Raw genomic sequence first — 21,558 nt, forward strand, 5'->3', positions numbered from 1 at the left:
GACTGCAAGGCTGGTTTGCTGTGATCCTGGATCCATTTCAGTCAGGCTTCAGGCCACGCCCTGGTACAAAAACGGCATTACTCACCCTGTTTGATGACCTGCTGAGGGAGGCTGATGGGGGTAAACAGTCTCTGTTGTTCCTTCTCAATATCTCAGCCGCCTTCGATACCATTGACCACAGTATCCTCCTGGGGAGATTCTCTGAGCTGGGAATCTGTGGTCTGGTGCTAGCCTGCCTCCAATCCTTCTTGGAGGACAGTCCCCAGAGAGTACAGCTTGAGAAGAGTGTATCGGCTCAGTGGAATCTTAATTATGGGGTTCCACAGGGCTCGATTATCTCCCCAGTGCTGTTTAATATCTACATGAAGCTGCTGGGTCGGGTCATCAGGAGGTATGGGGCTTTGTATCATCAGTAAACTGATGACACCCTGCTCTACATCTCTTTTTCTCCTACAACAGTGTCCCTTCAGCACTGTCTGGAAGCTGTATTGAAATGGATGTAGGTAAATGGTCTGAGGCTGAACCCAGACAAGACAAGTCCTGAGGGTGGGTGGCCCCAATGTCAGTGGTTTGTGGAACTCCCTCTCTTTTGGGGGTGTGACTCTCACCACAAAGAATTCGGTTTGCAGTCTGGGGGTGAATCTTGACCCAGCACTTACCATGGAGACCCAGGTAGTGTCAGTGGTTCATACTGCCTATTTCCATCTTTAGCGGATTCCATCTTCAGCTGCATCTATATCTCGATGTTAGGGCACTCACCACTCTGGTCCATGCACTTGTAATCTCAAGATTAGACTACTGTAATGCGCTGTATGTGGGACTACCTTTGAGATTGATGTGGAAGCTTCAAATGGTGCAGAATGTGGTGGCCAGACTTCTTACTAGGGTGAGAAAACATCAACATATCTCCCCTATTCTGGCTAGCCTGCATTGCTGCCCATTCATTTCCACAGTGATTTCAAAGTACTAATGATGACATATAAAGCCCTAAATGGTTTAGGAGCTCAATATCTTGTGGAACGCCTTCTCCCACCTATATCTACCCGTATCACTCGCTTTAGTCAAGGTGGGCAGCTGATGGGCCTAATGCTGAGGGAGGCCTGAAGAGAAAGAACAAGAAAGTGGGCCTTCTTGGCAGTGGCCCCTCACCTCTGGAACAGTCTCCCCCCAGAAATTTGTCTGGCTCCCTCGCTGGGTGTTTTTAAAAGACCTGGCTCATTAGGCAGGCCTTCCTTCCTGTCAACACTTATCTTCAATGCTGTTGTATTTTATTTTATTATTCTTGAGTGTTGTTAGCCGCCCAGAGTAGAATGCGGTCTAGATGGGTGGGATATAATTTAAATAAATAAATAAAAGTAAATCCTTATTGTACCTCTTCTGCATAGTTCTCATTGTCGTGGTTGTTCTTCGCACATTTTCCTGTTCCTGTTTCTCAGTTCTGTCCTCCGGTTGACCAGTGTCACCCAGCGGAAAAGAGCATTGGATATGGAAAGGAGATTTTTATCAGCTGATGGCGTTGATCTATATATCCCTATACTCTGCCTGTTGAAAAAAATTACAAACATACCAGTTAGAACTCTATTGATAATTTACACTGGCGTAAGGGAAATCACCTAAGACTTGGTGATGAGCCACTACTCATTAACAAGATAGAGTTTTTATTCCTTGCTAAGCATGCATCTGATAATACAGTCAGCTGCATGTGCAGGAAATCAGCCAGCATCTTGTTAATGAGCAGCAGTTTGCCACCAAGGCGCACATGATTTCCCTTATGCAAGTATAAATTGCCCATAAGATCTTAGCTATGCTGATTTATGATAGATATGGGTTCATATTTGCATTTGTCTTACACAAGATTTTCGTGGGCACCAACATTTGCAAACAGATCTAGGTCTTCAGATTAAGAAGAACCACCCCTAAGCATTCTAAGCAATGGTAAGCAATGGTCTGTTATATCTCTGTAGTGCATATGGTTGCACTTGAAACATTATTTTTAAGCCTAGGTCCAAGAGCCCCATTCTGCCACTGCTCTGGTTTGGATGCCTTCAGTAAGTAATTATATTAATTCTTCTTGAATGTAGCTTTCTCAGTTCTGGTCCATTACGAAAACGGTGAACATTCAAACAATATTACTACATTTTATTCCTCTGACTGCTTGGATCTGGAAGCAACGTTTTTCTATGTAGCACAAACAACTCTTGTCATCTAGGACAATCTTCCTTTCAGTATATCTCTATGGCCCAAATTCACTTAACCTAGTTAAGTTACCCTGGCATAACACAAATGATATAATTATTGGGAGTGCATTGCTGTAAGGTAAGAAATTGTTGCAAACATTATCAATTGTATACATATTTGTACAATTCAGTGTGCAACAGATAACATCTACAGTGATTTCCTAAGTTGGGGCAGTTTATCTCCAAAATTACACCATTGGCATGCTACACAAAAAGATCTTGGCCTGTGCTTCGTAAAACACTAATTGGTGGTATTTTTCACTGGAGCACTTCACACATTAGATTTGCAAGTGAATGTCCAAGACGATTTCTTTATACCCACCCTCCACACACATACACACACACACATTAAAGTGACAAATATGTGTTTTGCAATTACGTGTATCACGTATACTCAGAGAAGTTTCAGGTAGTCATGACTGATTGCAGTTCCTTGTTAAGTTTACATTCAGTGGCCTATCAGTCAGAGTGTGTAAATTGCCACCAGTTAACTTATTTCTAATAGTTCAATGTGTTTTTGCAATTACTGATTTTGCTATTATTATTATTATTGTTTGATTCATGTGCAGCAGACAAGAATATGGCAACCAGACCAGCTCCTGGAAAAATGGAATGGATCATTCCCCTCATCGTAGTCTCAGCCTTGACATTTGTGTGCCTCATACTTCTTATTGCTGTGCTAGTTTACTGGAGGTGAGCCTTTTAAAAGTCTCTACATTAAGTGACCGTAAACACTTTATAACTATCTTTTGATTTCTCTGGCTTATTGTTTTATTGGTGGAGCTATGCTTTTGACAGACGCACAAGGTATGCCAAGGTATGCATGCCCCAAGGTATGCTTTGCTTAGGCAATATCTCTCTATTTTCCAGTTCCTGAGTTTTGTGTCATGAAAAGGTGCTGTGCTTTGTAAGCACAAAGTTTCAAAGACCCCAGCTAACAGGTCAGGTGGGTGCAAGCCAACATCTGGAGATATAAGGTTGGCAATTTGTGCCTTAGAGCACTTGTGCCAGTCAAGATATTCATGGGCTAGAGATGTGGCATAACGGGTGACTCTGGGCAATATTGCTGGAAGCTGTTTCAAACAGCAAGAAGATACACCACATGGTCCTGTGCATGTTTCATCAAAAGTAAGGCCTAGGCAAGGCTTGTGGTGGGGATGGGTGTTCTATCAATGTCTCCTCATACATCTTACAAAACCACAAAAGAGAGTACCCTTGAAGTGGCTTTTTGATGTTGACAGTGGCCAGTGGAAAAAGAAAGGAATGGTTAAAAAGCACAGCGCTGATGGGTAAATGTATTGCAAACACTACATAAATTAAATTAAAATGTGGGCAAATAGAAATTGATAATAATAAGCATACAAAGATAACTTACTAAATACTGATAAGCGCCACTGATATGTAGTACTGAGAAACTTGCTAATTATTATAAATAATTCAAAAAGAGCAATTCTGTCATTTGGCTGCTGTTACGGAGGCATATGCAAACCTGGCACCAAAGTGAACTTTGGGCTTGGGCATTTCCCTTGCCTCTGGTCTGGCCATGAAGAGGCATTTGCTTCCATGTTAGATCAACTACAGTTTGTCATGACGTCTGAGCCCATGTCCAGTGTGGCTCTTCTTAATGGTAGTTTGTTGCAAGAAGCTAACTTTGAGCCATAGCTTATGAAGTTGTCTTGTTTCGGGTAAACTATAGTTAAGAGCAAGCATAGTTTTGGATGGTGGACATTTCAGAAATGGAAGCAAAAGCTTTTTCTCTTGCAGTCTGACCAGAAGAGGAAATTAGAGAGTGAATGCAGGCTTCATGGTTTAGCATCATAGTTGATCACAGCCTTTGACATAGTGGTTGTTCATATCAAGGATGGATAGAAGTCTTTCTCTTGACTATAAAAATGAAGAATGCACTCTTTCAAATATTCTGTACAAACCAACCACATTTGTCAAAGACAGTGTTTCTGATTGGATCTATTGTGCTTTGTACAATACTGTAGAGTTCATCATCAGTTTACCCTTTCCCCTTTGGAAAACCGAATAGCTTACTACAGTGTATTTCTTTCTTTTAATATTGTTTTGACACAAAAGATCAGGTTTTAAAGTTGTGAAACTGCTATCAAATTAGGACTCGCACAGAAAATTAACATAGACTATAATAGGGCAACATGTGGAATTGTTTTGCAAATGAAGCCATCAAAGCAAACAACCTGAAGATGAATTTGAAGGAAATATCAAAATAAATACCACCTACATACACATTCTGTGTGTTTTTCTGATAAGACCTAGCTGATGTTGGCTGTTCTTCTGGGGGACGGTCCTCTTTGTCAAACAGGCTTTTCCTGGCCAGATCCAGACACCTCCTTAATTTTTTCTTGTAAGAGAAGCAAAGGGAAGACATAGGAGAAATGGATTTCCCTTTGGCACTACATGATGTAGGAAATAGAACTTTTTGTCATTTTATGCACACACACACACACACACACACAAACATGCATTTGAAAGGCAGGATACTTTGAAAATTATGAGAATATAACATAATTATGGCATAAATACAGCATTGATTATAGAAGAAGCCTTTGGTTGCCTGTAGCAGTAACAGTCAGTTTTTTTATATATGAGTTAATTGAACTATGAATTTCTGTTTTAGAAGCTAAACACGGTAGCAGTTAGTTGGAATTCCAAAGACATCACCAGTGTCTAGGATATGGAAGCAGAATTTTTATTTTTTGGACTATGACTCCTAGAAGCTAGCAGCCTAGAAGCCATCAGCCACACAATGATAATACTGTACAATAGTTGTTTTGAGCACCACAGCAATTGCAGTGAAGCATATTTCCAAATGAAAATCAGAGTGGTGTACATAGCATGTTCGGCTGGGACCCAGGTGACCTGGGCTAAAAGACCTGCTTAGCCATGGAAATGTAGTAGAGGATCATACTGTGAAAACACTAATTGAACATCTCATGTACCTGGAGAACCCTGGACAGGGTCACCATTAGAAATGGGGACAAACCAGCAGTTCATGCTTGTTTGGTTGCTGGGCATCCAGTTCAACACATCGCTCCCTCCAGCAGGCACCCAGTCAGAGGCAGTGCTGTCCCACCTCCTCCAGATCCTCTCTCCAAGTGGGCACCTGCCCAGAGGGGATGGGGTGCTGAACCACGAAACAGCTGTGCACGTGTCAGTTGAAGTGGCATGAACTGCCAAGCTAGGGGTTTGTGCTGATCTGTAGTCACCATAAGTCAAAAAGGACTTGATGACACATGACAACAGCAGTATTTTATTTGGTACCTGTAGAGTAGTGCTTCCCTACCTTCGGTCCTCAGAACGACAACTCCCAGAAATCCTGGCCAGCATAGCTAGTGGTTAAAGCTTTGGGGAGTTTTACTCCAATAACATCTGGGGAACCAAGGTTGGAAACCATTGCCATAGAGCTTCATGGGGAATACGCACAAGTCCCAAAGAATGTATGAGTGTGGCTATGAGGCCACAGATACAAATCCTGTCTTCAGTTCTGACAGTCCTGTTAGCCACTCTCATTCCATCCCTTTGTTTGGGACTCATGAGAAAGCACCACTGAGTGTGTGCATAGAACATCTTTGCACAAAGCCAGAACCTGCATGCCTTGCACATTCTCTAAACATTTTAGGAGGGTCATCTGATACCTCTTCATCATTATCATATGATGTTATTAGCTCATGCTTCCCAATCATTTTCTTCAGTGTTGAGCAAAGCAATGCCCATGTGGTTTGCCCATGTTGCCAAGGATTCTTCCTCCAGTCCATGCGGTTCTCCAGGGAAGAAAGGGTGAAATGTGGCTTATATTCAGCAAATGCAAAAATAAACCCTGGGTTGCTGCCCCTTCTTTACATTACAAAAATGGAGTAAAAGGAGGAAAATAGTAGAATAGATTTCTAAGTGGCTATTAAGAATGGGACAGATTTGGATTTGCTTTGCTGTGTTCATTTTTATGGCCAGCTAGATCATGCGATATAATGTAGAACTTAGGTTGCCTTAGTTGATTGTATTACAATAATGCAGCTTGGCTTCCACATATGCTTTGTTGGGGATATACTTGGGATGGAGAGGCTGCCATGAATCTTGGCATCTTTCCAGCGTTTCCTCAACTGTGATTTGTTGGAAGGAACATCTTATGTTCAGGAAAAAAAAACGCACATTCTTTCTGTAGTTTTGAGATGCTTAAAGTACCATGAAGAATGTTCTAGCTAGCTTCTGCACACCAAAAATTATACAAAATGTAAAGCCTCTGAATGACCACTACATTCTGAATCCAGAAGAATGGAAAAGGAACTTTGTGCAGTATGTAGGATCTGACCAAGGTTTCAAAAGTGGCTTGTTTTAAGTATGCATTGAATTGTTTTAATTGTATTCCAGTCTTACTAGATGCAGTTCTGTGCAAATACTTGTTTTCACATGTGACACAACTCGCGAAGCTTTTCAAAGGGTATATATTGAGACTTCTAGTAGAGATGAGGTGTAAATATCGTAATATTTATACAGAGAATATACAAGGAATGTATAGGATGTAGGAACATCAAATATTAAGAATAATATTTTAAAAATATTGGAGACATCAAAGTTTTGAGGACAAAACATGGTGGATCATGCCAAAGCAGTGAATAAGGAACTCCCACCTCAATTATATCATGACCAGTCACCACACAGTGTTTCTCAAACTTATGTCTTCCTGTTATTTTGGACTGCAGGTCCCAGCTAATATGGCTGATGGTGAGGGCTCACCGCTGAGGTAGTGAAGTCTGAGTTAAGCAACCAGTAGTGATTGCTTAAGATTATACTGTCAAGTATTATACCTAGCATGTATAAGATTTGTGAAGGAAAATCATATTTTGCTAATTCTGTTACATATTTTCCTGTTTTAGCCAACCAGTATTTTGGAGAAGTGAATGTCATTCTATTGTCTGTTATAGGCAATAGGAACTTTAGCTTTGATCAAAAAATTCCAACCCTCTCAGCATGCTCAGAATGAACTGCTCTCTTTTCCACCAGATATCTCAGCTGTGAACAAAGAGTTAGAGGACCGATGTGGGGGAGCTGTGACCTGCAAAATTTTACTGGATTATAGCACCCATCGTCTCTTTCTATTGTTCATGCTGGTTAAGACTGATGGAAATTGGAACCTGGTTCCAGCTGGACAGTCACACAGGTTCCCCTGCCCCATACTGAATCAATTATGTACATAGCGATCCTTTTTCCATAAGAGGGCACAGTTGAGAAAGACTAGCAGATGTGGCAAAATGAACCTTGACCCTAAACTTCGTTATGCTTGTATGGTCAATGATGTGTAAGAGAAATCTTCTATGTGATTACTCTATGTGCTTAATGCCATTCCCTTCACAAATATCAGCCTCTCTGGTAGTAGGAAGAAGTAGTGATAACTTCAAAGTCCCCTTCCTTTCTTCTTTTCCTTCCTTCCTTCCTTCCTTCCTTCCTTCCTTCCTTCCTTCCTTCCTTCCTTCCTTCCTTCCTTCCCTCCCTCCCTCCTTCCTTCCTTCCTTCCTTCCTTCCTTCCTTCCTTCCTTCCTTCCTTCCTTCCTTCCTTCCTTCCTTCCTTCCTTCCTTCCTTCCTTCCTTCCCTCCCTCATTCCTTCCCTCCTTCCCTTCCTCCTTCCTTCCTTCCTTCCTTCCTTTTGGGGGGAGGCAGGGACTGAATTCCAAAATGAAGAGAAAAGATAGGAACAAATTTTGTATTTTATTATCAATTTCTGCCTGAGTCATGGCTACCTCTGGATGTTGTTGCTAGGGTGATGTTGACATGACCTTCTCACACCTCCTTGAGCTGCGAAGTGGGTCAACATGCGATGTGTCTCGAAGCTGGAAAATCTAGCAGTGAGCCTTTGTGTTTCAAGCACGGTGCTTTTCCTTTCTAAGAACTATGTGCAGGTGATTATGATCCTGTGCTCCCTTATAGCACCTTATACTGTCAGTCATTTCTTGCTTCCCTCAGAGAATACACAAGCAGTTTCAAATTGCCAGTAGAAGAGAAAAGAAACAATAAATCTCCCCTTTTACAATGTTTAACCTGCATCACTTTTCATATATGTACTAAAACGAGGATCCCACCCAGTCTCAGCGTAAGCGTATTATAGGGATTGCCTTGTAAACGTTCATTTGACATTGGAGGTGTTAATTTTACAGGGAGCTTCTCGCTCGCTTGCCTATTCCTTTAAAAGGAAGACTATAATATTGGGCAGTGGTTCTTAACCATTGTTACTCGGATGTTTTTGAACTGCAACTCCCAGAAACCCCAGCCAGCACAGTTGGTGGTGAAGGCTTCTGGGAATTGCAGTCCAAAACTCCTGAGTAACCCAAGGTTAAGAACCAGTGGTATTGGGCAGCTCTGGACACACAGAGAGAGTTTTTTCTTTTCTGCTGGGTTGAAAGAATGGATTATACTTCTGGGCATGCTAGATCTGAGTCATTCAATGGGGACACGAGAAAGGGCCTTCTCTATGGTAGCTCCCAGGTTATGGAATATTCTCTCTTGCGAGATCAGGCTGGCCCCCCTCCCTTCCAGACAGGCTTTTAACAATCATGACTGAACCCCTGACTGCCTTTTTTTTAAAAAAAAAGTTAAAATAGTTTTTGTTGTTTACTTGATTTTAATTGTTCAGTTGTGTTTTAATTATAATATAGTTTAATCGTCTTCTTAGCAACTGTTCTTTAAAAGAACCTTGGCTTGAAAGGGTGGAATATGCAAAGAATGTGAAGACTCAGTTAAAAACATTTCTGGGTTCCTGACAACAGCAAATTAAATAGGAGTTGAATTATAACCACTTCAGACTTCCAGCTAGGAGGAAATTAATTCACAAGTACAGCTTCTGTGCTTTCTGATTCTCAAACCTCATTTGGTTATCACAAATCACCTCTGAATTTCTCCAGCCATGCATCTCTCTCTAAATAATTTGCTGCCTAGGCACAGCTAACATGTTTACACTCTAGGAATGTGTTAAACTTATTTTTTTTTAATAGCATAACCACCCTCTTAAATTGACCAAAGCATAGTAGCATTATTTATTAAGTGTTACAGGGCTTAGAGATATTTAAAGATTTTTGAGAAATAACTTTGTTTTGTCCTGTCCTCTACCTTCTCTGGTGGTGTAACCACACTTCTTGAAACACAAGACAGGCCTCTCTGAGGAGGCTCAATCTATTCATCCTATGCTACATTGATAAAAGGGAGATCCTCTAACTACTTGCTTATAGAAGGGTTGGCTTTCTAATAACCAAAGGAAATGACTCTAAATCCTTGGAAAATGAGGAAACACATGTACTGTGGCAACCAGGGGTCTTGTACTTCAGGGAAAACCTCTGCAAAAATTGTAGACCTATCATGAAATTTGATCATCAGAGAAGCAATAATTGTCCACAGTAGTCTAATTAATGGGATTTTTTTTTTCAGATTAAAAATTGCAGGAAATGAATTGATCCATAACAGCTTTTTTAAAATGTTGTCTTCACTTTACCTTCTTAGACACTATGAAAAAATAAACTTCTTAGATTGGCAAGGTAAAGCACCTAGTCACTTTGGTTCATTGCTCCTCTATCATGGTTTTTCTCTATCCCCTTATTATTTGTCATTACAATGAATTTTCTGGTCTCACAGCTGTTCTGAGAGGTTAGTGATATGCCTTCCTCCTCCTTGCTGTGCTTGAACGGTCTACATAGCAAAATGCAACTGTCCAAAGTGGCTGCCACATCACATGGCATCATATAGCAAACCTTTGGCAGCCTTTTCCTCAATAATGGTTGACTCTTTTTCAGTATCCTTAGGAGTTTTCAGTTGTTATAGTAACAAACCCCTTGCTGCTGAATCGGTCCTGAGATGCCAGCTTCAGGCTTTTAAGCAGCACAACTTATCTGCATTAGGATTCCTCCCACCCTGCACACCCAAAATCACTGTTTAAAGATTACTTTATAACATACTTAATAGTAAACAAGGTAGTTTGTGCATGTGTGTGTTCACTTATCCATCCATCCATCCATCCATCCATCCATCCATCCATCCATCCATCCATCCATCCATCCATCCATCCATCCATCCATCCATCCATCCATCCATCCATCCATCCAGTTTGTATCCCGTTCCCATTAGCGTCGTAGCACTACTCTGGGTAGGTTGCAATCTCATAAAAAAAAGAAAATATAAATATTAAAACTGATAACAAAAATCCTTTAAAAAAATAAAACCAGATGGCACCAACTAATCAAAGTGTGGATGGAGGAAAAGAGGGGAGGGAAGTAGTCAGCTGGGGTTGGTGTGGAAAGCCTCCCTGAAAAGCAGTATCTTTAATTGCTTCTTAAAAGCCCATGGGGAGGGGGCTAGGCGGAGCTCCTCTGGAAGCTGGTTCCATAAGGTTGGAGCCACTGCAAAGAAAGTCCTATATTTTGTAGAGGATTTATGAGCCTCCCTCAGGGTGGCCACCTGGAGGAGCCTCAACTGGGATGACCTTGTGGGTCGGGCAGATTACATTAAGGAGAAACACTCCAAGTAACATGGGCCCAAAGCATGGAGGGCTTTGTATGTGAATGTCAAAACCTTGAACCTGATCCGGGACACCATGGGCAACCAGTGGAGGTGAGCCGAAACTGGAGTGATGTAGTCATATTTACTTGCACCAATCACTAGTCTGGTTGCTGCATTCTGGACCCGCTGAGTCTCCGGAGCAGGTTCAAGGGAAGCCCCATGTAGAGGGCATCGCAGTAGTTGATCCAGGAGATAACTAGGGCCTGCACCAAAGTCCTGAGGGAATCCTTGTCTAGGTAGGGGTGAAGTTGGGCAATTAGCCTAATCTGGTTGAAGGTTGAGCTGGACACAATTTCAATATGGGACTCCTGCGAGAGAGCTGGGTCTAGAAGAATGCCAAAATTACGCATTTGGTCTCTAAACTGGAGGAGAGTATCATCCAGCCTAGGGACCATCCCTACCCTATTGGAGGTCCCCCCCCCCCAGGAGCCAAATCTCTGTTTTGTCTGGGTTGAATTCGAGCCTGTTAGACCTGGTCCATTCCAGTACTGCAACCAGGCAGCGCTCAAGCGTCAGGATGGCATCCAATGTAGAGGTGGCAACAGAGTTAGAGCTGTATGTCATCAGGATACTGATGACAGCTTACTCCAAAACTCCTGATGACCTCCCCCAATGGCTTAACATAGATATTAAACAACATTGAGGACGGTGCCGATTCCTGAGGAAACCCCCACCGAAGGGTCCAAGGTGCCGATACCTCCTTCCCTAGCTGAACTCTTTAGACAAGGTCCTCAAGGAAGGATCAGAGCCAGCTTGATGCTACGCCCCCAATCCCTACCTCAGAGAGACTGTCTAGGAGGATATCGTGGTTGATGGTGTCAAAAGCTGCTGAGAGATCTAGGAGTACCAACAGGGTGCATCTGCCTCTGTCAGCTTCCCTTAAAAGGTCATCCTGTGGCTCGACCATTGTCGTCTCAGTACCCCATTACGACCTGAATCCAGACTGGAATGGGTTAAGGCAGTCCTGCTCCTTCAGGTATGACTGCAGTTGACCACCACCCTCTCAATCACCTTGCCCAGGATCAGACGGAAATTGTTAAGATTGTCTGACGCTAACTGGGGGCATTTGATGATTGGTCAGACAATGATTTAAGTGGGAGGGACGCATTCCCTCCCTCAGTGATGAATTAATAATGTTTATTACCCAATCAGTCATAGACCCTTTCATGGCTCTGATCAGCCACTCTGGGCAAGAATCCAGTGAGGAGGCAGTGGGTCTGTCAGCTAATCATCACCGTGGAAGCTTCCTCCTTTACTACAGAGTCAAACTGAACCAACTGGGCGTGTACTGCCGAAACCTTAAATTCTCTTAATTCTCATTCTTTTACTCTTTGGCTTGTTTAAAATGCCACTTACCATTTATTAAATCCACATTTGTTTATTTTTAATATACTTCTCCCTTCAATAACTCTTAAGGTTAGGAGTGCCAGACCCCACTGTAGTTTAAATCCGAAGATAATCCTTATGTCTCCCCCAAATGTTCTTCGAGAGTAATGCATTCTTCCAGAGCAGATTCAACCTTTAGTAGATGAGAAACACAAAAGCCCATTCTTACTAGAGGAGTTATCACATTTGAAAAAAAATCATCAGCTTGAATTTTGTGACCAGTCTGACAATCGGAACCAGGTTCAACAATAATTCCATGTAGCACTTACGTCTCTTTTTTTTTTGGGGGGGGGGGGGAGGGGGGTAACTGGAGTTTTTTTGGCAACTGCTGGAGCCCTTGTGCTCCAGACAAGAAATAAGATGATGCTGTAGACAAATAAGATCAAGCAGACAGAGAATCACTGCTAACCACAGCCATCAGCTGAGATTCTAAAAAGATCTCACAGGAACATCTTTAGATAAAAACACAGATTCCTTCACTTACTTCACCAGTTAGTAAGGTGGACCTTCTAGATATAGGTGGTCCTCCTAAGTAATGATCTAATGGACACTGCTCTGCAAAAACCATCACTTGGTTCTCTACTCTTTTTAGACCTGTTACAGTTCAGAGTCGCAAAGATTCACCAGTCTTAACTGCTGCTCATTTTTATATATCTTTATTCATTTTGCATGAAATGGAAGAACTATTTTCAGTATTGAGGTGAATTCCTTTCTGCTAGTTCCAAGATCTCCCTCCTGTGAGTATGTCAACACCATTCTCTGGTCCTTTAGGAGCCTGGCCACTATAATATCAGGAGTACTCTTCCCTCACTCTGTCCCCCTTTTCTGTCTGGCAAGGAAAGGGTTTTTGTGTTCTGACAGTCATCACCCCGGTGTGATAATCTAGGACAGTAATTCCCAACCTTGGGTGAAGGCTTCTGGAAGTTTTAGAACATCTGGGGATCCAAAGTTGGGAACTAGGAGAACAATCTGACATTGGTGTCTGATCCTGCCATGGGTAGCATTAGGGCTGGGTGAAGCCAACAAGGGAAAAGTCACTTAATGACCAATGACTGTGGTTCTTGTTATATTTTACTGGTCAAATATGGCTGGCTATTTAGAAGACTGACAAGAGAAACTAGGCTATTAATTTAGATCAGCTCAGCTAGAAATATCTGCATTTCTTAATTTAGGATATGTCGAAGGACTTCTGTTTATCAGCTTTATATACCTTTTGTCTCTCTTTGTTTAGAGGGTGTAACAAAATAAAGTCCAAGGGCTTACCCCGATATTTCCGTGAAGTCTCTTCTTCTCAGGACAGAGGAAAGAAGGGGAACAGGTGAGGGAAGTTAAGTTTACATAGGTGGACATTTTACTAACCTTTGATTTGTTTGCATCTGTGAAGTACATGTTTCTACACTTTTGTAGAAAATGTTCCAAAGTTCTCATGGTAGATTTGAATCAATAACCTAGTTTAGCTGATCCAATAGTAGTATTAGATTGCTGTAGAAGGTTTGCACAAGTGATAATTTCGAAAGAAATAGCCATGTTAGTATTTCTCAGCCACTTGGCAGAAATAAAGGAGGAAAAGAAAAAAGAAGAAAAAAAAAACAAGAAAAATGCCATAGCACTTTAAAGACTATCAGATATATTTCAGGGTGAGCTTTTGTGGATCTATATCTACTTCTTCAGACAGAGGGAGAGCTGTCACATGTCCCCTCTATTTATTCCCATGGTGGTGAGAGTCATTTCCACCAAAATGGGACAGATGTCAGAAATTTTCCTCTGTCACAACTTGCGTTTGTGTGACAGCCAGGTCTACCGGGCATAAAATCCATCACATGATTAGGGCTTGCAACCTGAAATAATTACCAGCCTGATGGTCTCCTTCTTGTGTCAGTGAACTATTTTATCTGTATCTTTACCTGGAGACAGTTCTCATCCCCATGGGGGAAAAATAAAGGGGATATATTGAAGTGGACTATAGTGTACAAAGGCTCATACTAAAATAAAGCTGTTAGTTTTTAAACTGCTACAGTATTTTGCTCTTTGTTTTTTTCTTCTTTTCCTCTTTATTTTGCCTACATGCTTAAAATCTGTTGTTTTAACTATACAGTATTTCTTTAAATTACCATCACATTTTAAAAGATTTACAATAATTATTAAGACAATGTTAACTTTTTTTTACAAATAATGTTTCACTCATAAAAACGTGTAAGAAGAATAAAGATGTTGAACCTTTTTTCCTTGCAGTTAACATTATCTACAACAGTATGTTTCTAGCCTTTAAGTACCTTGCATACATGTATTTTGCTTTTGTAGGAATCTCAGTTTGTGTTCATTCCTCTTTTAAATCAAGATGGGTGGATGTTTGAGCTTCTCAGTAATCAGGGTTCTGTAGCATGTAATACATTACAAATGTAAGATATGGAGCAGTGATGGAAGCAACAGTATTTAAAACTAACTTGAAATGGCAATGGTAAATAAGGATGGATGGATCAAGCTATATTTGATCTGTGCGGTTTTGTTTATAAATGTATTCCACTGCTTTGATATATTGACCCATGTGTACATTTTTACTCTTTAAAATAGTATATTCGTTTTATTCTAAAATATGGTTATCTTCTGTACTTTTTAATAGAAATATTTGCATTGTCTATGCATGTTGGTGCATGTTTAAAATCTGGATTGCAAAATTAGGGAAATATGGAACTGAGAGTACAGCTGTAATCTGATCAGCATTTTACTTTGGAAGTTATGATTGGTATTAATTCACCTCCAAATTCAGGCCAAAGGAAATCCAAGAGCATCTCTAATAGTTTTGTTATAGTGCAGCAGTGGATTAAAATGATTGTTTCAAAAAGGAAAATTGCGCTTCTGGCAAGATGCCATTGTTCAGTGTGTTTGGTGGAGGTAGCTGATGTGTGAATGTTCAGCGCTGAAAGACATATACCTGGTCTACACACATGTGGTATAATAACATATTATGTTATCATTTCAGAATTTCAAGGGGAAAAAGCAATTTTTGAACTTTCTCCCTAAAATTCTCCCTTTAATTAAAAATAGCACATAAAGAGAAGATGCTCCAGTTCAGTGGTCTCAACTGTTAGTATCTTAAGTCCCTCTAAATACAGTGGTGCCTCACTTAACAACGATAATCCATTCCAGGAAAATCACTGTTAAGCGAAAACATCGTAAAGCAAAATTAAAAACCCCATTGAAATGCGTTGAAAACCATTCAATGCATTCCAATGGGGTAAAAACTCACCGTCCAGCGAAGATCCTCCATACGGCGGCCATTTTCGGTGCCTATATAGCGAGGAATCAGTCCCTAAGCATAGCCATTTTAAGCACTTGGTGGCCATTTTGAAAACCCAATGATCAACTGTTTTGGAAGTACATCAAAGCAGGGAACCGATCTTCGCTAAGCGAAATTCCCCCATTTAGACCATTGTTTTGCAATTGCAATTGCAACCGCAAAAAGATAGTCATAAAGCGGATTTGTCGTAATGGGGAGCAATCGTTAAGTGGGGCACGACTGTACTGTGTCAAAGAACCTGAGGACTCCATGATAAAAATGGATACTAATTTTTTTACAGACATTCTGTGAATATTTTTGCCACTTACAATAAACTGATGGGGAAAGAGAACAGGGGATTTAGGAGGAAGAATGAGTTCTGAAGTTACTATTACTGTGCCAGGAGTTTACAGGTGAATGAATGCCATATAGAATTAATAAGGAACAGCACATCGCAGTTGTAGGAGGACATGGATATTGAAAGGGAGCAATGTCTTAGCCATTGGTATGTCTTAATTATTGTTATGAAAACACTGTTTCCCACCCATCTGTGCCCTACCAGGGGTTTACATACATCTACACGTTCTCCATGTGCCTCTGGTTGAGAAAAACAGCTCTCGTCCTTCTTCCCTATTGTGCTACTTCTTGTTTCTTTCAAGTTGCCTTTTATGTGGGGAAATACTTGTAAACGTGGGTCCAAATGCAATCAGAATAACATAACCCATTCTGTCCCCTCAAGAGACACCCCCCACCCCTGTGTGCAGTTGCTCACTATATGGAACTTGCCTGTGGGTTTGGATTGTTTAAAAATGGTTTTTGAAGGATTGCACACAATGATACATTGCATCAAAGCTGACATTCTTTCGTGATCTGTGTAAAATACTTTCATATATAGCTCTCTATAAACAAATTACAGTCTAGCCTTTTGTAACATATATATATATATATATATATATATATATATACACACACACACACACACACACACACACACACACACACACACAGAGTCTAGCCTTTTGTTATATATATATATATATATATATATATATATATATATATATATATATATATATATATATATATATATATATATATATATATATATATATATATATATATATATATATATATATATATATATATATATATATATATATATATATATATATATATACACACACACACACACACACACACACACACACACACATTGCTGAAACAACCCAAAGTTATAAAACACAGCTTGACCATGGTTAGTGTCAGCCGTGGAACAAGGTGGGTCCTCCAAATACTATTTGATTGCAGTTCCTACCGGCAGTAGCGTAGCCAGTGCCAGGGATTATGGGAGTTGGAATCCAACAGCATCTGGAGGACCAAAGATCTCCCACACCTAGTTTGAACGAGGCAATGGTAAACCATACTCAGTTGTATGAAAGTAGTGGCTTCCTCTCTTTTCTGACAGATACACTGAAAGGAAACGGGTGCCAAGAGCATTCATGCCCAGTTTTTTTTTTCCACATAGTACAGTGGTGCCTTGCTTAACGAGGATAATCCATTCCAGCGAAATCGCTGTAGAACAAAATCCTCGTTAAGCGAAATAAAAAAGCCCATTAAAACACATTGAAAACCCTTCATTGTGTTCCAATGGGCTGAAAACTCATTGTCCAGCGAAGATCCTCCATAGGGGTGGCCATTTTCACTGCCTGTAAAGCGAGGAATCTGTCCTAGAAAACAGTGGGGGGACATTTTGTACACACGGCAGCCAGTTTGAAACCCGACGATCAGCTGTTTTTAGATCATTGTAATGTGAAAATCGCTTTTGAGATCGCAAAAATCTAATCGTTAAGCTATTTCCTCATTAAGCGAGGCAATCGTTAAGCGAAGTACCACTGTATTCAAAATTGTTTTAGAACTATATGGATAATATAACAATTGGTATAGGATCACAGATCTGGAAGATGTTGCATTTTTGGTCTAGTTCTCCAAAATTTCCCAGGCAGCACAGCCATGGCCGGCTGGGAATTATAATCCAAAAACTTTCCAAAATCCTTATATGTTACATCTGAACAAGACCACAATGTCAAGATAAATGGGGAGAGTAATTTGCTTCTAAATTTTGTCAAACTGGGGGTTAATTTTAGGTTCTTACCACAAGATCACACATATTTGGAATGGATTCTATAGTCTAGAATAAGGCTTGAATATTTAGTTCTTTAAGAAGAAATGTTTCATAACTAATCTGTAATGTGCAACGTTTTCCCAAATTTAAATATGCAGACATCATTTGGACCCACTCTTAAGGTTTTTTAAGCATTTAAAAAAAAAGAAAACTAATTTTATTATCATTTCCTTAGTGTAATATGTATCTGCAAATCAGATCTAATTTAATTTTGGCAATATTTAAGTTAATATTAAAATACTTTGCTTTCTGAGAAAAACCAATTGAATCTCCATTAAAATCAATCCTTACACAAAAGAACATTGTAAGGTGAGTGAATAATGATTGAGCTATTCATTTTTCATAAAAGAGATGAGATACAATTTCTTCTTGTTAAAGAAAAACATTGTAATTAGAGGAATTTGCTAATTGAAAATATCGTAGCCAGGCTCTCAATTTTTGTCATTAAATAGAGTATTTAATTGGCATTCAGGTTCTGAATTTAAATACGAAGTAAAAGGAACCTTGATTCACATGATTGTTTACATGTAAAATAACTAAATTAAATATACTGACAATATTAAGTAATATTTTTTTCTAAAAACACAAGACACATTTTGTAAAATTATCATTGAACATATATATTTTTAAAAAACCTTTTTCCTAATTTACATACATAGTACTCCCTCTAAATACATGTCAGCTCTCTTAATTAGACTGCAGTGAAAGCATTTTGAATGTCTGATAATTGCAATAAGAAATTATGTACCTATTTTAATTCTGACATTTAACGCCAGTCAGTCATCTTTCATATATTGTTTGCCTACAGTCTGTGTCAAGAGGTACAACTCAGTCCCATCTGCCCTTTCTAAGACTGGAACGAGTGTGAATTCTTGCAACTTAGGTGACTAGAGACTTCTCAGAAAGAACTGAGTACTCCAGAGACCATTTGATCCAGTTCTGTTAAAACACCACTGTTGGCACACATGAGTCTGGATAAAATCCTAGTGGAAAAGATAAAGCACTTAAGCATTTCCGTATTTACCGGTGTATAAGGCGACTGGGCGTATAAGACGACCCCCGAACATTCCCAGTCAGAATGTAGAGTTTGTTATATACTTACTGTATAAAACTACTCCCTCTTCTGCATGCCTGATTCTGCTTTGGCTGCATCATGGGGAGAGTTCCTTTTGCCCCTTTTGGTTCCTTTTCTGAGAGATCCAGGGTTTGCTGGAAGAAGGAACAGCAGAGAGGCGGCAGCCATTTTGGAGAGGCGGCAGCCATTTTGAGAGGCAGCAGCCATGTGGTCGCATCTCAAAATGGCTGCCGCCTCTCTGCTATTCCGGACAGTCAGCTGTTGGGCGTTAGAGTCAGGCTTTTCTGTTGGGTGCTAGAGTCAGGCTTTTCCCAGGCTAGGAGCGGGGCTCTACTTGGTCTTACTACCAGGTAAGTGAATTCGCTGAGAGACAGGGAGGGTTTGCTGGACATGCACCCGGCGTACAAGATGACCCCCCCCCACTTGGAGGCATGTTTTTCAGGGCCAAAAAGTCATCTTGTACACCTGCAAATATGGTATTTGTTTCCAGAAGCAGAGGTGAATGGCCTCCTTTAAGCATTACCAGAACAGTGAGCTCAGGATGTTGGTTTAAAGACTCACTATTGGATCTGGCATATAATGTGTGAACAACATTAGAGATGAACACAGTTTGAGTTTTTTTTGGGGGGGGGAGCCTTTTGTTTTTTAATTTTGTTCATGAGCAGCACAATCCTGTACATCCATAGCCAGACGTTCCATTGAGCTCACTGGTACTTATTTGCAAGTAAATGGGTATAGGATTATGGCCTAAGGTTACAGGTTTAATTTTGTTCTGATTCTCTCATTCTATTTCCTTCTTACCCACATGTAAACCACTTCCTAATCCAGACGTATGGGGGGAAAAACTAAAACAGAGAACAGTTTGAAGTGGTATGATATTTTGCATGTCATGCATGTGTCAGTCACAGAGAAACATTTGCTGTAGCCATAAATTAAGAAAGCCATGCAAGTGGTAATCTTTGCTGGCTTTTACTATATGCTAAGTACAATTATGGGAATAAATACAAGAGGAGAGTGTAACCATGTCTGCACCCATAACAGTTACTGCTTTGGAGCACTGGATAGTAGTCTTTTTCACATATAACATTTTGCAAACCACAAAATCCAGGAAATAAATTGTTTTTTCTCTGCCATGATTCTGAAACTTCACCTTCTGCATGAATATCTCCAAATGACCTTTAACCTTCAAACAATAAAATAAAAACAGCTAATGTGTAATTAGAACATCAGATACAGCCCTAGAAAACCGGAGAAATTCAAACTTGGCCAATGAGACTTACCATTTTAATAACTGCAAGCTCAACCTCAGTGAGGACCCACATGAAACCAAGAATGGTATGCAGTTTATCTTACAGGTTTCTGAAACATAGACAACACATTGTGCCATTACAGGAATAATAACAATGTGGTGTCAGGTCAGTTCTGACTTATGGCAACCCTTTTCATTGTTTCCCTGATAGAGAATACTCAGGAGTAATTTCCCATTCCCTTCTTCTTCGTGGACTTCCTGAGACTGTGCAGCTTGCCCAGGACTACACAGAATTGTTCTTCTCGTAGAGGGCACAGTGGGGAATTGAAATCACAAATTCTGGCTTTGCAGCCAGATGCTTAAACAATTGAGCTATCCAGCCAGCAAATCCATTAACATAAGGTAATTCTAAGGGTTGCAGCAGTGTAACTGCAATTAACTAGTATTCCTGCTTGTGTGCTGGTTGTGTGACTTGTCACACAATCAGGAATACAAGTAGCAATTCACTTTTGTTGTTTTTTGTTGTTTAGCGTTTAGTCGTATCTGATTCTTTGTGACCCCATGGACCAGAGCACGCCAGGCCCTCCTGTCTTCCACTACCTCTTGGAGTTGGGTCAAAGTCATGCTGGTAGCTTCGATGACACTGTCCAACCATCTCGTCTTCTGTCGTCCCCTTCTCCTCTTGCCCTCACACTTTCCCAACATCAGGGTCTTTTCCAGCTACTCATTAATCAGTGGCAATTTGCTGCCATGTGTTAAGCAAGTACACTTATACCAGAATGTTTTATTGGAATTAAGTTTCATTGCTTGTCAGTGGACTTCATGTGCAGATAATTGTATGGAAGATCACAGCCCCTTAGCCCTTTTGCCCTCTTTCAGAGTGTGTACTCCCTTGTGGTGAAGAGGTAAGGCCTCTGACTGTGTGTACATAATGGGTGCCTTAAAAGTCTATTAAAAGCCCTCAGTTAGGGTATAGTTAATAGCCCAATGTTTAGACTAAGCTCTGTTTAAATAAACTAGTGCTGGCAGAGTTGTTTGAGCAGCAAATGCATAAATCAGATCAAACAGGGAGTTTGAGTTTTGAGTCTCTAGTATATTATTCTCATCAGCAAGTGTTTGCTTTTTGTGAATTGTTCAGCGCTATGCCACCACCACCACCACCACCCCGCTTCCCTCGCCAGCGCGAGCTGATTCAGCTGTGACAATATAGCATTAACGAGATGGCTGTTGATCATATCACATGCATGAAAAAACAAGGGGAAGAGTGTTTTGTTTTCTTCCCTTTTAAAATAACAATTTAATATCCGTTTAAGTGGTTTCATCGGAGAGCAACTGACAAGCATCACATCTCGGGGCTATCTATTGTGGCATTCCAATTAGGCATTTGAGCAGCAGACTGTCAGCAAACTGGTTATCAGCCTTGTGTGATTATAGCACGGCAGGGCCTAATTTGGAGTTGGGGACCTATTTCCACCCCCCCAGAACAATTTCTAATTTCCATACACCAGCATTTAGCTTCTACATGACTCGAAGGGGGGGGGGGGTGCATGCTTTGTTCTCCTAAGCACATTTTGCATCTCATTGGTGCATTG

General features: G+C 40.5%; 1 protein-coding gene across 8 annotated transcripts in view; it reads left to right on the forward strand.

Moving 5' to 3' along the window:
- Positions 1 to 21,558, forward strand: part of PTPRG (protein tyrosine phosphatase receptor type G) — a 717,838-nt gene that overhangs the window by 597,154 nt on the left and 99,126 nt on the right. For 2 of the 8 annotated variants that reach the window (XM_020804984.3, XM_020804987.3), the window contains exons 13-14: positions 2,807 to 2,930; positions 13,415 to 13,501. In XM_020804984.3, the coding sequence (XP_020660643.3) occupies positions 2,807 to 2,930; positions 13,415 to 13,501 (211 nt within the window). The remainder of the gene's footprint in view (positions 1 to 2,806; positions 2,931 to 13,414; positions 13,502 to 21,558) is intronic. The other 6 variants (XM_020804985.3, XM_078388816.1, XM_020804986.3 and 3 more) reach the window with 3 other exon arrangements.

This window comes from Pogona vitticeps, chromosome 2, assembly GCF_051106095.1.
Source record: "Pogona vitticeps strain Pit_001003342236 chromosome 2, PviZW2.1, whole genome shotgun sequence".
NCBI classification, from domain to species: Eukaryota; Metazoa; Chordata; class Lepidosauria; order Squamata; family Agamidae; genus Pogona; species Pogona vitticeps.